The sequence below is a fragment of the Chinchilla lanigera genome, unplaced genomic scaffold (genome assembly GCF_000276665.1).
Source record: "Chinchilla lanigera isolate Chin_1 unplaced genomic scaffold, ChiLan1.0 scaffold00041, whole genome shotgun sequence".
In the NCBI taxonomy this organism is placed as follows: Eukaryota; Metazoa; Chordata; class Mammalia; order Rodentia; family Chinchillidae; genus Chinchilla; species Chinchilla lanigera.
Window position 1 is genome coordinate 16,614,356 of NW_004955442.1, and position 16,988 is coordinate 16,631,343.

The 16,988-nt window shown below is 53.7% G+C and overlaps 1 protein-coding gene across 4 annotated transcripts in view; it reads right to left on the bottom strand.

Annotated features, from left to right (window-relative positions):
• Positions 1 to 5,653: 5,653 nt before the first annotated feature.
• Pigq (phosphatidylinositol glycan anchor biosynthesis, class Q) overlaps positions 5,654 to 16,988 on the bottom strand; it is a 15,300-nt gene continuing 3,965 nt past the window's right edge. Inside the window, exons 2-11 of one of the 4 annotated variants that reach the window (XM_013517848.1) lie at positions 15,499 to 16,197; positions 13,448 to 13,579; positions 13,192 to 13,312; positions 10,946 to 11,072; positions 10,502 to 10,655; positions 10,247 to 10,394; positions 9,728 to 9,808; positions 9,020 to 9,134; positions 7,531 to 7,592; positions 5,654 to 6,635 (exon numbers count right to left, since the gene is read on the bottom strand). In XM_013517848.1, the coding sequence (XP_013373302.1) occupies positions 6,483 to 6,635; positions 7,531 to 7,592; positions 9,020 to 9,134; positions 9,728 to 9,808; positions 10,247 to 10,394; positions 10,502 to 10,655; positions 10,946 to 11,072; positions 13,192 to 13,312; positions 13,448 to 13,579; positions 15,499 to 16,187 (1,782 nt within the window). In that variant the 5' untranslated portion in view covers positions 16,188 to 16,197 and the 3' untranslated portion in view covers positions 5,654 to 6,482. The other 3 variants (XM_005391636.2, XM_013517847.1, XM_013517849.1) reach the window with 3 other exon arrangements.

Below are 16,988 nucleotides of genomic sequence, written 5' to 3' on the forward strand. Positions count from 1 at the left end.
GTATCGCTGCCACCGCCCGCCGCTTCCCGCACAGCACCGCACAGCGCTGCCACCCCGCCCCCGGCCGCGCCGCCACCATTGGCCGCCCGCCGCCCGCCCTCCCTCCACCATTGGCTTGGCAGGCCGTCCGTCATAGCCGCCCCACCCCCCACGCTTTCCCACACAGCGCCGCGCAAACTGCGGTTGCCACGCCCTATCACCGCCCCATCTGCCCTCTCGTGGTCTCCATTGGCCACAAGCCCCCGATTTGTCCTCATCTGTTGGCCTGTTCCCCCATCCGTCATGATCGCCCCGCCTCCCCCGTTTCCCACACAGCGTTGCGGAGGCTTCCGTGCCGTGCCTTATCTACCCCGCCATTGGCTATGGGGCTCCCGCTTTTCCGAAACTATTGGTTCTCCTACACATCCGTCAGATCTACTATCGCCCCTGCCGCTCCCTGCAGAGCGCCCGCAAACCACCGGCAGCCCCGCCCACTGGCCCACAATTTCTCTCGTCTTCGCCCGCCCCTTTACCGGCACCCTTGGCCATTGCTGCCAAGCCATTGGGCCGTGCTCACACTGTCACGGCCCACTAACCCCCCCGGTTCCCTAGCTCTCCCCAATCAGGAGTTGGAACGCTACGTTATTTGCACACGCTCCCTTTCCTCCAAGTACGGGTTGCAGGATGGCACGGACGCCTGGAGGCCTCCTAGCAGACGGCGCTGGCGGCTCTCGCAGAGACCCAGAGAGGATAGCATGAGGACCTCGATACATCTATTTGGGCGTGTCTTTTGCGGGACAGGGGCCGGACTTCTGCCTGGCGGCACCAAATGGGCGGGACTTCTGTGTGGCGTGCGCAGGCCAGCAGGTGACAGCTGAACTCCGCTTCCGAGCCGACCTGGGCTGAGTTGACTGCTTTGAGGGTAGCGAGTCTCGACGAAGTAGTGCTTGTCGCAGGCGGACCGGCGATTTGGGGTGCGGGCCCGGGAAGCCTGCATTTCGCCACAGATGCGTCGCCGGCCAGGTCGACTCCCAACGGGAGTCATTCATAACTATTTTAGAACATAAGCACTCTACTCAGTTACTCAAAAGTTAAGCACAGAATGACGCTTCATGAGGGAATTCATACCCGTCCAGAAACGTGTAGGTCAAGATCTGTAAGAAACCACCAGAACATACAACCAAGGACATACAGAGGTAGGAAAGAGTGAAACGTTTCCAATTCAAAAGGCAGGGCCTTGAGCGCACGCCTTTAATGCCACCACTCTGGAAGGTTAAAGCAGGAGGATCGCAAATTCGAGCTCAGCCCGGGCAACTCATTGATTTAGCGAGACCCCGACTCAAAATAAAAAATAAAGGGGCTGGAGATGTACTCATTGTGAATGTCCCTGCCTAGATTCAGTCCCCACTCTGGGGCGGGGGAGAGGGTTGGGCTTTGAAAGCAGCGGGGCAGGAATTGATTATGCTTCTAGTTTGTGAAGAAAGGAGAATATTCCCTGTGACCTGTTGGTCTGGATATTGATTGTTTACAAGGGAAGTTTGGGTTTCACTCCTGGTAAAACAATGTTAAACAATGTTTACATAAACCTGCCTGACAATATATGACATGAACATGAGAATGACTATGAACTTTTTTTTTTTTTTTGTCCTTTTTGAGACAGGGTCTCGCTATGCAGTTCGGGCTGGCCTTGAGCTCACTTTGTAGCCCAGGCTGGTCTCGAACTCCGCAACGATCCTCCTGCCTCAGCCTCCCGAGTGCTGGGATTACAGGCGTGTGCCACCACACCCGGCCTTGCACCACCACGCCCGGTCTAAGCTGTTGAAACTAACACAACCAAGTGTGGCTGGTGGCTGTACCAGCTACATGGGAGATTGAGGTAGAAGGATGGAAAGTTCCAGGCTTGTCAGGCAGTTCCAGGAAGACCAAAAAAGGACTGGGGGATATAGCTTAGTGGCAGAGCACTTGCTTAGTATGTGGGAGGTCCTAGGTTCAATCACCTGTAACGTTAAAAAAAAAATTGAGCCAAGTGTAGCCCTTTGGGGAGGGGACCAGGTGTTGCTGCTGCATGTGACCACAGGCAAGTTATGGCTCCTGGAAAAACAGATGTGTGTGGAAGGAATTATGTTGTAAAGGCACACTTATAGAATAGCATATTACAGCAAAAGTTAGAAATCAGTTCCTAGCCTGTGACTATGCTCATGCTGCCTGTCTGGTAGACAGTCCGCCTTAACTATCTACTGCTCTTTGATAATACACTGAGCCAACTTGACTGTGTCCAGCTTGTTTTCCTTAGTTAGAAAAATATATTGTTTCCAACTTGCTTCAAGGACTTCATGTCTAGGACAGATGGCCCAGTCAAGGACCCATTTAACTCTGCTTGCTCTGCTCACATCCCTCCCCTCCTTTCCAGAGCATTAAACAATGTTTACGTAAACCAGCCTGACAATGTATGACAATTCTTGTACTCCATGTAACCAGTCATGTAATAACCTGCTATGAGCTTTGTACTTCCCACTGGCAAACCCTATTTAAACGGAACTCAAACCTGACTCTGGGCTGGTGATTTGAGCCTCTGGGTTCCTCAGCCCACTAGCGTAATAGAAGTTGCCTTCTGAATCCTCGGTGCAAAGAGTCTTCCATTTGGTTTGATACTGGTTTTTCTGCAAAAATGTCATTCAGTGACCATGTGTCTGTGGCTGCTAAGGATGCACCTGCTGCCACACCTGCATCTGCAGACAAGGAACAGTGGTTGACAAGAACCAACCCCCCCACCCCAGCCTCCTACTGAACTCAGACTTACTCCAGCAGCAATGTTCACACACAAAAGGCTACTGAGTGGGCAGCCCAAACTAAGTGATGCTCCCCGCCCCTCAAGGTTGCAAACATGGCCTTTGCTGAGGATCCAGCCACACACATGATGCAGTTTGGTTGGACGCAGTGCTTGGGGAGTTCCTCACAGGTGCTCCTCCAGTGAGTGGCTGCTCCTGGTGAGTCAGCAGCTGAGCCCTCCTCATCTGGCTTCAGGGAGAGGCTTTCCTGGTATCCTGTAATCCAGGCCTCCTGGATGTAAGTGGTCAAACTCACGCTGAGACCTCCAGGCAGGTCTGGAGCTCACTCCTAATCTCTGAAGGAGCTCAGAAGTTCTTGCCTGTGCCTCTGCTCAGGCCACGTCTTCTTCCAGGAGTGGCCATTCCTTAGACACTGGATCACAGCAGACACAGCCACATTTACAGAGAGGGAGAGAGCACACAACATACACCATGTGTATAGGAAGGAAGAAAGGAAAGGAGAATATATAACCATAGTAAACTATGACTGTATTTTAAAAGGTTGAAACTAGGTGTGCTGGCATGTTTGTAATCCCAAGACTCCAGGAGGCTGAGGCAGGAGGATCAAAAACTCAAGCCTAGCCTGGGCAATTCTGCAAGACCCTGCCTCAAAATAATAATTTAAAAAATGGGCTGGGGATGTAGCTCAGGGCAAACGCTCTAGGTTCAATACCCAGTATTACCAAAAAAAAAAAAAAAAAAAAAAATGTTGAGGCAAGAGGAAGCTTTTAAAACACCACTGAGAGGATTACATAAACCATCTTGAAACAATAATCCTTGGCCACAGGATTAATAACAAATCTGAAATTAGATACTGAAAAATTGCCAGGCAGCTGCCCTTGCAGAAGCACTTCTGGTGTGAGGTTCTGGTGGATTTTGTGCAAAGTCGTGGCTCTGGCAATCTTTCGTGAAAATTGCTAGTTGAGGTAATCACGTGTGAAAACCTTACTGCAGGAATCCAAAAGGGGAAGGAGGCCTGCTGGGTGGAGGAGCTGGCCTCCCACACAGTTGCAAGTATATACTGGTTCTACTGAGTGCTCCTGGCCAAGAAAGGGAAAGGACACCCTTCCCTCTCACTGAGGGGCCTCAGGCTAAGGACAAATCAGGCAAAGACACAGACTTCCACTTGGAAGTTGCAGGTCAGCTACATCTTGGGTGCCTCCTTGCAGGGTTGTATAGGCCTGAGCAACGACTGGTGGACCCAGAGTCTCCCCTGCAGACTCATGTCCACTGGCTCTGAGCAAGGACTAGGGCCAAGATTCTGATAGCCTTTACTAAGGTAAGGGGTTGGGAGAAAAAGAAAGGTCTGGGAGTTTGTCCCTTCCCTCCAGGATACCTGCTGTGGTTTGAATGTGTTCCCTAAGATTTCACATGTTAGAGAAACTTAATCCTACTCAGGATAAACTGAAGTCATTTGTAGAAAAATGGGTGTACCTTGAGACCATAATGCTAAGTAGAATAAATCAGAGACAGAAGCACTTGGGAGGTGAGCAAAGAGGATTGCTGCCAGTTTGAGGCCAGCCCAGGATACAAACTGAATTTTTTTTTATTTTTTATTTATTTATTTATTTTTGTGGTTGTTGTTGTTCTTCTTGAGACAGGATCTCACTATGCAGTTCAGGCTGGCCTCGAACTTGCAACGATCTTGCTGCCTCAGCCTCCCGAGTGCTGGGATTACAGGCATGTGCCACCACGCCCAGCACAAATTGAATTCAAAGCCAGCCTGAACTACATCTCAAGAAACCAAAAAAAACAAAACACCCAGGGAAGGTACTCTGCAAGGGGAAGCCTGGCAGACAGCTGCCCTGGCCAAGAGGTCAAGTTGATAACCTAGAATAGACAAACCTTGCATGGCTCCCTAGATGATGCCAAGGACAGCACTTACGCACAGTCCTGCAACAAACACATGAACAGGGGTATCATGAAAACCATCAGACAAATACATATAAAGGACATTCCTCGGCAGGTGGCATCTCAGTGGCTGCAAACAGCTGGGACTAATATACTATCAGCTGGCACTGGTGTCAGGCCTGGGTTGGCCCTTGGAGGATGGGTAGGCAGCCTAGCACCCTGCACAGGAGATGACAGCTGGCAAGTAAGCCCCATGACAGGGCCACACAGAGCAGTGTGCTGGGCTGAGGGACAGGATATTTGCCTGGTGGGAACCCCAGGAGGAGGGATGAAGGGGCATGAACAGGCAGATGGAGGATGAGTAGGGGTGGCAGAGCAGCAGGGAGGGGTGCAGGCAAGATATGTAACAGCCCACATGTGACTTAGCACCGGCTTTTGATTGCTGGGAAGCCTAGGTCAGAGGCCTCTGCACTAGGAGCTAGGAGCTAGACATGGTGCCCAACTGGAAGGTGGCCCCCAGCAATGCAACTGTCAGGCCATTGTCAGCAGGCTCTGAGTGGACACAGTTCATAAAAGGCTCTTCAGCACTCTGCAGCCATATTCCACTGGGCGGAGACCCAGGCTAGGGAGCTGCTAATGAGCCTCTCTGGGTCCCACCCACACTCCATAAGCAAGACCACAAGTGGGAAGTCCCCCCGGAGACTGCAGGACGGATAGGTCAGCTCAGTTCAGGGAGTTCCTCGTCCTTATGGAGCCCAAATACATATAGCCAGGGTTGGCTTAACCCCTGCCTTGCTAAGCACACTCCTGCCCCAGATGACAGTTCTGTATGCCAGGTGAGGCTGTGAGGAGCCATCTACCTGGACTAGGATTTTAAGGGACATACTTCTCACTTACCAGCACTGTGCAGGGTGCTCAAACAGGAGGCAGGCCCTAGCAATCACCTTAGAGCAAACCTTAGCCCTCCTACATACATGCGATGACAAAGGCCAAACTGGCACTCCAAACACGTGAGGTTTTATTGTAACAAAAAAAAAAAAAGGCAGGTCAGGACCCATCCCCGCTGACATCCTTCATGGGGTGCTTAGAGTTGATGTGGCCTGAGGCAAAGTAGAGCGGGCAGTGGGGAGGCTGAGGTGGACAGTCCCAAGTGCCTCAAAGATGGGCAGCACCTGCTGTCCCCTCCAAGCCACAGCACAGACTTTTCTGGACCATTGTGGACCTTTGTCCTCCCTCCCTGGGGCCTCAGTCAGTGCCTACTGACTGACAAGGCCATGACCACCTCCTCAGGGACACCCATCCTGTGGGAGCACTGTGGGTCCTTGAGCTACTCTCCAAGGAGCTCCAGTAGACAAGCCCTGTTCAATTCAGGGTATGAGGGCTCTTGCTCACTGGGATTCGGGGTCAACAGCTGCTCCAACCCCCCACACACAGGCAGGGGGCATTCTGCTGCAAGCAGTAGAAGATGCCAGTAACCCAGGCGGCATCCCTCCACCCATCACTAGGGGACAGTCAAAGGGACCTGCCCGCACACTCCAGAGGCAGACCTGGCTGCTGCTGGGGACAGGGCAGAGTGTGGTGATCACAGCAGACCAGAGGCAGGTCCCAAGGCCAACAGTGCTAGAGAAGGATGGAGGTGAACTGGCAGTAGGTTGCTTGGCATGGCCTGGTGAGGCCCGAGAATCAGGATGGAAACTTGGAACAAAGACTGCCCACACTCAGGAGCACATGAAGCCCAGCCCCAAGGTCAATGCTACCCTGGCTGAGAGGTATGACGGTAGGCCATACAGTGCAGTGGTATTGGGAAGGCTACAGCCAGGCACCTCAGTCTTGCTTGTCCCCTCTCTGCTTCCAGGGGTAGATGAGCTCTCCAAAAAACAGCTTGCGGCACAGGGAGCCCCAAGAGTGCTTGGGGTGGCAGCCACTGCTTGGTAGTCGGTAGGTGTGCACCACACTGCTGTAGGGCAGGGGGTTTATCTGGAAAGACAGAATCGCAATCAGCATGGTAATCAGGGTGCTGCAGAATGTCTGCAGAGAAAACACTGGCCTACAGACACTATGAGCCTGGCTGGCCCTTTGGGGGTTCCCAGGGCTGGGCAACTGTGGGGCAGGTTCAGCTAGCCCAGACACACCCTTGCCCGTGACACAGCTAGCCAAACCCTGGGGACAGGTACATGTTCCCCAGGCAGATGAGGTGGAGTGGGAGCTCCAGGTGCCCTAGGGATGAAGATGCTCCTGCCCAGGATTTATTCAGCTCCCAGGAGCTTCCTGGCCAGGGAAACATCACAGAGTCTATGGCTGCCTTAACATCTAAGGCAGGATAGACTTGGCCCAAGAGGCAACCTGCAACCTGGCAAAGTACCCAATATCTTGTCCTGCTCCCTCCCACAGGGACCAAGCACTCAGGATTGTTTAAGATGGAGCAGAACAGTGGAAAATGGCCAGTGGGAAATGCCTGGAGGTCTTGAGGCCTTTGCTAAGTTGATTCTGTTTCACCAGGAACTTAAGCCCTTTGGAGCCTAGGGCAGGAATAGAGAATTGGGGCCAAGTAGGCAGCCAAATCAGTAGGTGTCTGATTTGTGGCAAAGGGATGCTGTCCATGGACGGGGCTAGGCCTCAGCCATGCAAACCACTGTGAGCACTCAGGCCCTGCATGGGGCCCCAGGCAAAATGGGTCATAGTGGCCAGAAGCCTGGGGGCTTCCTCTGTGGGAGTCAACTCCTCAGCTCCACTAGGCCCCCTGCCTGCACTTGGCCCCAGGCTGATGTGTACCTGGACCCCACACCAACTGACCCCAGCTCTCCCCAAACACAGGCAAAGCGGTGGGAGGGGCTCTACCCCAGGTATCAGTGAGGGGCACGAGAGGTCTCACCTGCATCAGGAGGCGAAGAGGCCTGCCTGCCTCATGCTCCAGGACATGGAACTTCACGCCAGCTGCAAGGAGAACAAGATAATGAAGGGGAGGGTGGCAGCCTTTGTGCCCACAGAGCCCTGCAGACTGCCCCTACTGTGCTGCCAGTTAGCAGAAGGTGGTGTGGGCAATGACCTTGGCAGCAAAGGCTCCATCCTCTGTGCAGCACCCAGGGGGTAGCAGGCCTGCCTGGGCACACAGCAATCACTGCCCCTTGTCCTTTCCACCTGCCTCTTTTGAGCTGGCTACCTGGGCAAGACCATGGCCTCTACAGCTCTGCAGAAATAGCTCAATGCAAAAGCCCCAGTCAGCCACCACTATAAGCAGGAAGGGAAAGAAGAAAGAAGGAAGGAAAAGAAAGGGGTTAGGGTGTCCAGAAAGAAGAAACCTTAGTTGAAAGCTGAAAAATAGTTCATACCCTATGGCTAGAGCTGGCTGAGAGGGGCACCTGGGCACAGTCACCTTGGAGTGGGTACTGGACAGTGCTGTGCCAGGAAATCCTCAGGTTCCCTGTTATGTCCAAACCCCTGAGCCAGATGAGCTGATCCAAAACCAGGAGCTTCATACTAAGCATCTTCCTCAGCCTTTTTAAAATTTTTTGGGGCTGGGGATTTAGCTCAGCGGCACAGTGCCTGCCTGGCAAGTGCAAGGTCGTGAGTTCGATCCTGGTACCGGAAAAAAAACACACAAAAAAAATAAATAAATAAATTAAAATTAAAATTAAAAAAAATTTAAAAAAAAATTTTTTTTGGTTTTTCTCCAGTACCAGGAACCGAACTCACGACCTTGCGCTTGCCAGGCAGGCGCTTTGCCGCTAAGCTAAATCCCCAGCCCCCAAAAATAAAATTTTTATTTTGAGACAAGGTTTCATTAGGTTGCCCAGGCTGCCTGAAGCATCTGACCAGCAGGGCCAGCCTCCCCTCAGGAGTCAGTTTCAAACTGGTATCAGAGCACCCATGGGGGCAGCCACCTGCAGCAGGGATGGCAGAGAGACAGCTGGGGTGAGGACTGCCAACCATAAACAGTGCAGGATATTCCTGTCATATGGGTCTGCCCAGCCTGGTGGTCCTCACACTAGCCTGCCCTTTCAAGGCTAAGGGTGCCAGCAGGCCCATGGCTCACATAACCACGTAAAGACGGACCTTCTGGGAGCCATAGTCAGATAACATATAAGCTACAGAGGACAGATATACCACAAATCAGGGGTATTACAGAAAGGATACAGCAAGAGATGCCTTGACCCACAGCCTCAAGAGGTCCTTCCACTCCACTTTATGAGGGTTCCTGGCCCAGCAGATGCCTGGAGCAGGAAGCTCTGCCTTTCCCAACCACCTGTACCATAGCCCTACTGTCTCCAGGCAGGTGACCAGCATAGCAGGCACTTTTGCAGGATCCAGTGGATATATGTTCCCACCTGCAGGGGGATAGCCGCCAAGCACACAGCACTTACCCGCCAGTCTGTAGGGCCGACAGAGCCGAAGGCCAAGTGAGTACAGAGGCAGGGAGTTGATGAGGTCCACAAGCAGATGGATCAAGCCCTGCACAGTGACCACCAGGAGCCGGAGCTGCAGCACAGGCAATAATCAGGACCTCTGAGTCAGGGCTGTGACCAGGGCCTTGCTGGACATGCTCTCAAACAGAGTAGCTCAGTGGGATCCTGGTCCACGACCAAGGGTGACCAGGGGTCAATGGCCCTGAGGAAAACATGGATCCCATACTGAGAAGAGCAGACAGCCTACCCTTGGTTTAGGTATCAAGGAGACAGGAGGGAGAAAGCACCCCTGCCTTGGAGCTGAGCAGCCAGCCCTCCCACCAGGTCAAAGACCATGAATCCCAAAGCCCCACACACTGACACTGCTTGCTTCCCACTGTCCACCCTGCAGCACCCAGGACCTCCATGACCCTGCTGTCCCCAATGCCCACCATGGGCTCTGCAGGTCCTTGCACCTGGCCAAGTGCCCCAGCGCAGGACATACCCAGGGTTGGACCCCACCCTCCCAATCTAAGGCCCAACATATACTGTGCAAAGTCCAAAACAGACGTGGTAACATGGCCTGTAGGGGTGGATGGCCTGGCCCATAGCCTACAGGGCTCCAGGTAAGGCTTGCAGTGACTACTTCAAGTACTAGAGGCCCTGTGACATGAGTGTGTGGCTCACCAGGGTAAATACTAGGTAGTACAGAGCTGTGGTGGGCAGGAGAAAGACCAGGATGGTGAAGAGCAAGGTTCCGATGAAGAGCTGTGGGGAGAAGCGTATGGCATACCTGGTGACTCAAGGCTCCAGCCAGGAGTGACCCCTCTAGCAATTGTGATACCCCAATGCCCACCCCAACCCAAGTGATGTCCTGTAACTTTAGTCAGGACCTCTTGACATCCAAGTGAACTCAGGACAGCCTGCTTAGGCATGTTTCCTAGTACTGTGAAGGGTGCTACCATGGGCTATGTATGTATACCTGCTAGGCTTGTGGGGAGACCAGCTAGAGGGGTACATGGCCACAGACAGTATCAGGGGAAAGCTGTCTCATGTCAGGTCTGAGCAAACCAATGCAACAAGCTAGAGCAGAAGTTTAGATATGGGACTCTAGGCTCTGTGCCTTGGAAGCACAGTCCTCTCCGGCTAGGAGAAAGTCTGTGTGTACCTTCCCCCAAGCCTACTGCAATGGGCCAGCTACAGCACCTGGTCCAGGTCGTAAGAGCAAGAATCCACCCGCTGACGCAGCACGTTCCACTTCTTCCCCCGGAAGAGACGCCACAGAGAGGACAGGCCACAGATCTTCAGGCAGTACAGCCTGCAGACATGGGCACTGTAAGGGCTGTGCTTGGGCCTGAAGAGGGGTTCTCTGGTTGGGCAAATTTGGAAAACTCACCCACACCCCACCAGAGCCCTTAATGCCCTGGGCCCAAAGGCTGCACCCAGGACACATATGCTCACCGGGCACCGTAGACATAGAAGCAGTAGATGTGGAAGGTGAGGAGGGCAAGAATGTCCGACAGGATGGACAGGGCAACCGTCAGTCCTAGGCAGGCTGAGAGGCCCACGTGCCACAGGATGCGCTCGATGAAGGGGGACATGAGGTGGATGTAGCCTGGTGGGATGGGGGTCAGCCCTGAGGGGTGCACCTAGGGGTCCTGGGTCCCCCAGTTCCTTGCTAAACATGGATGCTTGATGCTTAAGAAACCACAAGCACACAGACCACACCACTGGTCCTGATGTTTGGCAGGGCAGCTAGCCAAGAACAATGGGGTTCACACACGAGAGGCTAGGAAGTGGGGATGAAGGGCCTGGTGGGGCCTCACCACCCTCCTCAGCTGGGGCCTGGGTCCCTGGGGTGTGAAGCCCTGCCAACCCTCTGACCCTATCGTAAGAGGTACTCACTGATCCATAAGTGAATGTGGTACAGGAAGAAGCGGCCCAGCACCTGGTCCAGTGCCCGGTTCATCTTGAGCCCAGCAGGAGCACCCATTAGCCACTGCAGCAGATGCTGGAGCTCCTCGGCCACATGCTGCAGGGACGTGGCGGGGGAAGCAGCAGTGGTATTATTGTTGTTGGATGGGTGGGCAGTCAGAATCAACATCAACACCTCCTGAGATTTTCATGATGGGCTTCCACCTTGGCTAGCCTGCCTGAGCAGGGAAAAGGAGTCCACACTTCCTTCCTTCCCAGATCCAGACCCCCATCTCCTAATATGGACGCACAGTTTCCCACATTTGCCCAGCCAAGGAGCCACTCTTCAGGCCCAAGCACAAAACTTAGGCATCTGACAGTTGCCCCTGGCCCCTTGGGCAGGTCCCTCTCACCTTACCCCTTTACCTCTGGACTCCCAGGGGCCTCAGCCCCAAACATGGACAGGCTGGACAGACCCTGGCTTACCTCAAGCCCTACAAGAAACTGTGGGCCAAAGACCCCCACCCACCACCTATCACCACTTGGACTACCCGGGGTGTATGACCTTGTGTGTGAGAGGGCATCAGACCCATCAGGGCCCACAGCAGCAGGTGGCAGTGATGGAGGACATGGGGCCCCAGAGGAAGGGGTATGATCAAGTGAGGGCAAAAGACAGCACAGGAACCACGAGAACAGGCAGAGAAGCCAGGTTGTGCCATCCAGGAGGACAGCAGTGTTCAGGTGCTGTGATGGCCACAGGAACCCTCACTTTCCTTTCTGAGGCAAGGCTGTAGGCACTATCTCTGTGCCCCAACCTGCCCATCCTAAAGACCTCTCTTGATCTTGTGCTAAGGCCTTGGCCATGTCAGGACTAGCAAGAAGGGAAGAATGTTCTTTATAAATAGAGCTTATTTATTATTTAAAGGATAAGAGCTTGGCAGCAGGAAGAGACTTTCATTTTTTAATTAAATATTTATATTTTTGAGCAACTTGGCAGAAGGGATGTCTAGCACAAAGTTGGTTAAAAAGCAGAGTATGGAAACACCCATTCCTCTCCCTACCTCAACCCCTCCTTCCTGGATTAGTCTTTTTTTTTTCTTTTTGAGACAGGGTCTCGCTATGCAGTTCAGGCTGGCCTTGAGCTTACTTTGTAGACCAGGCTGGTCTGGAACTTGCAACAATCCTCCTGCCTCAGCCTCCCGAGTGCTGGGATTACAGGCATGTGCCACCACACCCAGCCCTGGATTGGTCTTGAGTCCCTATAGCTAAAAGGGAGCTGAGAGGCACCAGCTCCAGGCCCCTAGAGTCCTGACCTGGCTACAAGCAGGCCCAGTGCACACCTACAGGGTTCTCCTTTCTGATGACGCATGCACGCGCAGGTGCAGAGACAAAAGGCCAGAGCCCAGTGGCCTGTGCAGACAGACAGGGCAGAGGCTGCACCCACAAAGAGGCCTCAAGAGGCCTCAAGAGGCCAAAAGGTGGGCAAAGGGCCAGAGGGACCGCCCTAAGTAAGGAGACATGCTCCTAATAGGAGAGACAATGCTTTGGGTCCAGCAGCATATAAACTTAGGAGGTAGACAAGGACAGAACAGGAGGGCACGCCCTGCCCCTCACTAGGACATGCTGGTAAAGTCGGGAGCACAGAATACATACCTGCACCTCTAGCTGCTAGCATGGGAATTATGCAACCAATGCCAGGTAGTATGACATGCCTGGCAGACAGCCCTGGGCAGAGAGGTTCTCAGGATGCTACTAATCCTGAGAGCAGAGTCCAGGATAGAGAACTGATCACAAGAGTGTGGAGGCAGTGGACAGCCACATCCTGGACCTGGCCCCTCCTAAAAGCTTTAACCATAAGTGGCCCCAGATAGACTGGGTATGGTGGTGCACGCCTATAATTCTAGCACTTGGGAGGCTGAGGCAGGAGGATTGCCACAAGTTCAAGGTCAGCCTAGACTACACAGTGAGTTCAAGGCCAGCCTACATATGAGATTCTGTCTCAGAAAAGGAAACAAACAAACAAAAACAAGTGGCCCTAGACATATTCATCTTCAGGAGCAAAGCTGGCACTTGGCAAGTGCTGCCTTAGAGACACCAGTCCCAAGAGTCCTCTACTCAGTGTCAAGGATGAGGGCTATGTCTGTAGGGTGAGGAGAGGGAAGAACTACTCCAGCTGACTTAAGGGACTCAGCTAGCCACAGGAGGGGTCCCCCCTCAGGAAAACCTAATGTACTCACATCAGCCATGGGGATGAGGGCATTGGCCAGTTGCCCAATTCGGTTACTGCTGTGGAGCCAGGACAGCAGAGTGAGGCCAAGAGCCACATCCAGGAGCATGGAGACCAACATGTTGGCCTTCCTAGGAGGAGGGTCAGTGGGAGTGTGAGGCGCGCAGTGGCAGCCTAAGGGTACATGAGGAGGCTGGTACAGAGCAGGGGTAGGGAAGGCACTGGGACAATGGTGTTCCACCCTATAAAGGAGCCCCTGGCCATACCTCATCAACTGAGCAGGGCTCTGAGCCTTCTGGGTACTGAAGACAAGCGTGAGGTGCTCGAGCCGGTGACGGAGCTGCTCACAGGTGGAGAGCTTGCTGGCAATGAAGGGCAGAGGCCACAGCTTCCACAGCCTGCAGAGGGGCATGAGCATCCATTGAGAGATACATCAGGACTCTCCTTTCTGATGATGCATGCACGCACAGGTGCAGAGACAAAAGGCCAGAGCCCAGTGGCCTATGCAGAACTCAGCAGGGCAAGGAGGCAGGTGGGGCTGGTGGCGCTTCCAGGGCTCAGCCACATTGTGAGTTCACCTTATCACTGAACCTGACCTCCTCACAAAGCTCTGACCTCAACACATCTTAGTCCCCAGTCAGCCCACATCTGAAATCAGTACAGTCACTAAAGTGGAAATCAGGTGGCTTCCTGACTACTCAGGACCTTGCTTTGCCGCCAGATGGGGCCCAGGAGGCTTGCCAGGGGTTTCCAGAACTAATCCAGCTTCCCAGTGAGACTAAGTTTCTCACAAGGAAAAGGAAGCATGGAGAAACTTCCACAGGCTCTCATATCCTAGGGGAGAAGTCCGTAAGCAGGGGGAAAGTGCCTGATGGCAGCTTAACTGCGTGCATTCATACGCAGCCAGGACAGCAGCATCAGGCCAAGGGCCACATCCAGGAGCACATCTATGTTGGCTTTCCTGTAAAGAGGATCAGCCAGGAGCCCATACCCCCACTCAAAGCCCCTAATGCAGGGAGGAGGAGCCCAAAGCACATCTAAAAAGTAGAGAGCTGCAGTAAATCACATGCCTGGAACCTGAGGAGGGAGGAAGCCAAAGGCCTCACCTTCAAGGGAGTAGCTCTGAGACAAAAGAATGGACCAAGTTCCTCTGAGCCTCCCCTTCCTAACAGGCAAACAGGTGACCTCCTGCTGGCTGCACAGAAACCTCATTAGTGTGATGATCTCTTCGAGGCCACAGACAAGCCTTGCATGGCTCAGGGCCCTGACAACACCCCAGGAGCTGCCTGGAAGAGGCACAAAGCCATGAAGGGTAGAGGGGTTTCACTCCCACAGTGACAGCCATGGCTCACCTGCGTGTCACTGCCTATAATCACCAGTCAACAGCTAACGCTTGCCTGATGGGCTAATCAATATGTGTTCACCTGCAGTTCTGAACCCTTCTTGGGTCCTTTGGGAAGACAATAAAAGCTAAGGACCTTCTCCACCAAAATTGAACCTCAGCCCAGACACATGCTATCATGAAGCCCCAAGGTGCATTTCTCACATCAAGACCCGCAGTGGCTCCTATACCCAAGGTGTGTCCCCACAGAGTGGGCAGAGCCCTGGTAAGTGTGGAAAGGCCAATCTTCATACCTGTGGTGAGTTCCTGGATCAAACGGGAAGGGGCAACCACAGCTGCTCCCATGGGGTGAGAATCTTTTCAGGGAAGGAGGGAGGAAGGGGCTCCCAGGTCCTCTGCTCAGAAGCCAGCAAACCCAGGGCCCTCAAGAGCTTTTATAAAATCATGGGCCAAGCCGGTGGGCCAGGAGCCTTGCTGGTGGTTCTGAGGAATGTGAAGTTGGGAACCCCAACCCCAGGCCAACAGTGCGGGAATGTCACCCTACAGACTCAAGGGAGCTCTGCCACTAGGGAGAGCTGTGCTGCCTAGAGGCCTGCTCTGTGGAGAGCTGAGGGCATAGGGAAGCAGGCAGGCCTGTGTGGCCTCACTAGGCAAACAACTCCCAGATTTAAGGGACCTGAGTCATCCACAGTTCACCCCATCCTCCTATCTGGTGGGCTGCACATAGTCACTGAGGCTACTGGAAACACTGGCTCTATCCCAGGAGTAGGGGATGTGAAAACTGCAACTACTACTGGGACATCCTCTGAGACACCAGGGGAGGAAGGGCAGGACCAGTGCCAGGGCCCTGGGGGTAGTTGTAAGCCTCAGGAAGGACCTTTATGGGCTTCCATGTCCCTGCACACGGAGGGGCAAGCCTGTGACTCTCAGGGGCCCACTGCCTGCCCCTCCCTCTATGGCCCCAGCAGCACCTACCGGCATGAACCTGAAGCTGAGACCAGTGACAGCAGGCAGGCCACCAGCAGGCAGACAGGCCCTGAAGCCTGCTTCGCCAGCTCCACAAGGATGCTGGCCTCCACACCTTCCGATTGCCAGTGGCTCAGCCTCACCGGGCCCTCATCGAACTGGTTTTTGCAGAACAGCACCTCGCTGCGAGAAACTGTGTCAAAGATGGCAGCCAGGCCCTCTGCACTGGCTGTGGCGTCTCCAGCCTGGCAGTCAGGCAGGACTGTGGGTGAATGCAGGTGGGACAGGAGCACCTTACGCTGGTCATAGAAGATAAGCATGACGTGGTCCTCGCTGGAAACACCAGGGGTGCCAGGCCTTTGCTGGTGGGTAGCCTTGCAGCTCCAGAACTTGCTGCCCCTCTCCCGGCACAGCTGCAGCCAGGGCTCATGGGAGAAGATAGCACCTAGACCCTCCAGGAAGTGGCCTAGGCTCTCCTCAGACTCCTGCTGGCGGTGGCACCAGGTCCCCAGCACAGCCAAACTCACCCGGCTGGCCTGCTGCACCTGGGCCAGGAGCTCCTTGACCTGGATGGGGATGAAGGGAAAGTGCACCACAGCCAAGACCACAGCACTGCTCTGCTCTGGGACCCAGCGTCCCACCAACAGGCCGCTGTCTGCCGAGGTGCAGCATGTAGGGAAGAAGGCCTTGAGCACCATCCCAGTGACCCTGGAAGGGAGGAAAGAGGTTGACTCAGAGCAGCTGCTGCGGCTACTGCATGAAGGCTGGCAATCCTGAGGCCACCCCACATGTGACAGGCAGTCCTGATGAATACATCTGCTGGCCACAGGTTGGGGTGACCCAGCTTTGGATTTGATTGTTGAGGCTGGTGGGCCTTGGCTGTCCATCTCACATAGGTCTTTCTCCTCCAAGGCCAGTGTAAACACTGCCCCACAAGGCAGGAGCTATGAATGACTTGGCAAGGTGGTGCTTCCTCACATTTCAAGACAACCAGACTGAAACAGAGCACCGTGACCTGCCCTCAGAGGCATCACATGACAGAGGTTTGTGGGACTAAGCACACAGTTGTTTGGTTTGTTTTTTGAGGTACTAGAAGTTGAACCCTCACACATGCTAGGCAAGTGTTCTACCACTAAACTACATCCCAGCCTTTTTATTTTGAGACAGTATCCCTCTAACTTGCCCAGGCTAGCCTGGAACTTTTGTTCCTCCTGCCTCAGCCTCCTGAGTAACTGGGACTATAGATGTGTACAATTACACCTGACTAGCATAGTTATTTTGTTGTTGTTGTTGTTTTGTCTTTTGGAGACAGGGTTGCACTATGCAGTTCAGGCTGGCCTTGAGCTCACTTTGTAGCCCAGGCTGGTCTTGAACTCGCAATGATCCTCCTGCCTCAGCCTCATGAGTGCTGGGATTACAGGCATATGCCACCATGCCTGGCTAAGCACAGTTTTTTAAGAGCCTCAATTAAAGAGGTTTATTTATTTATTTATTTATTT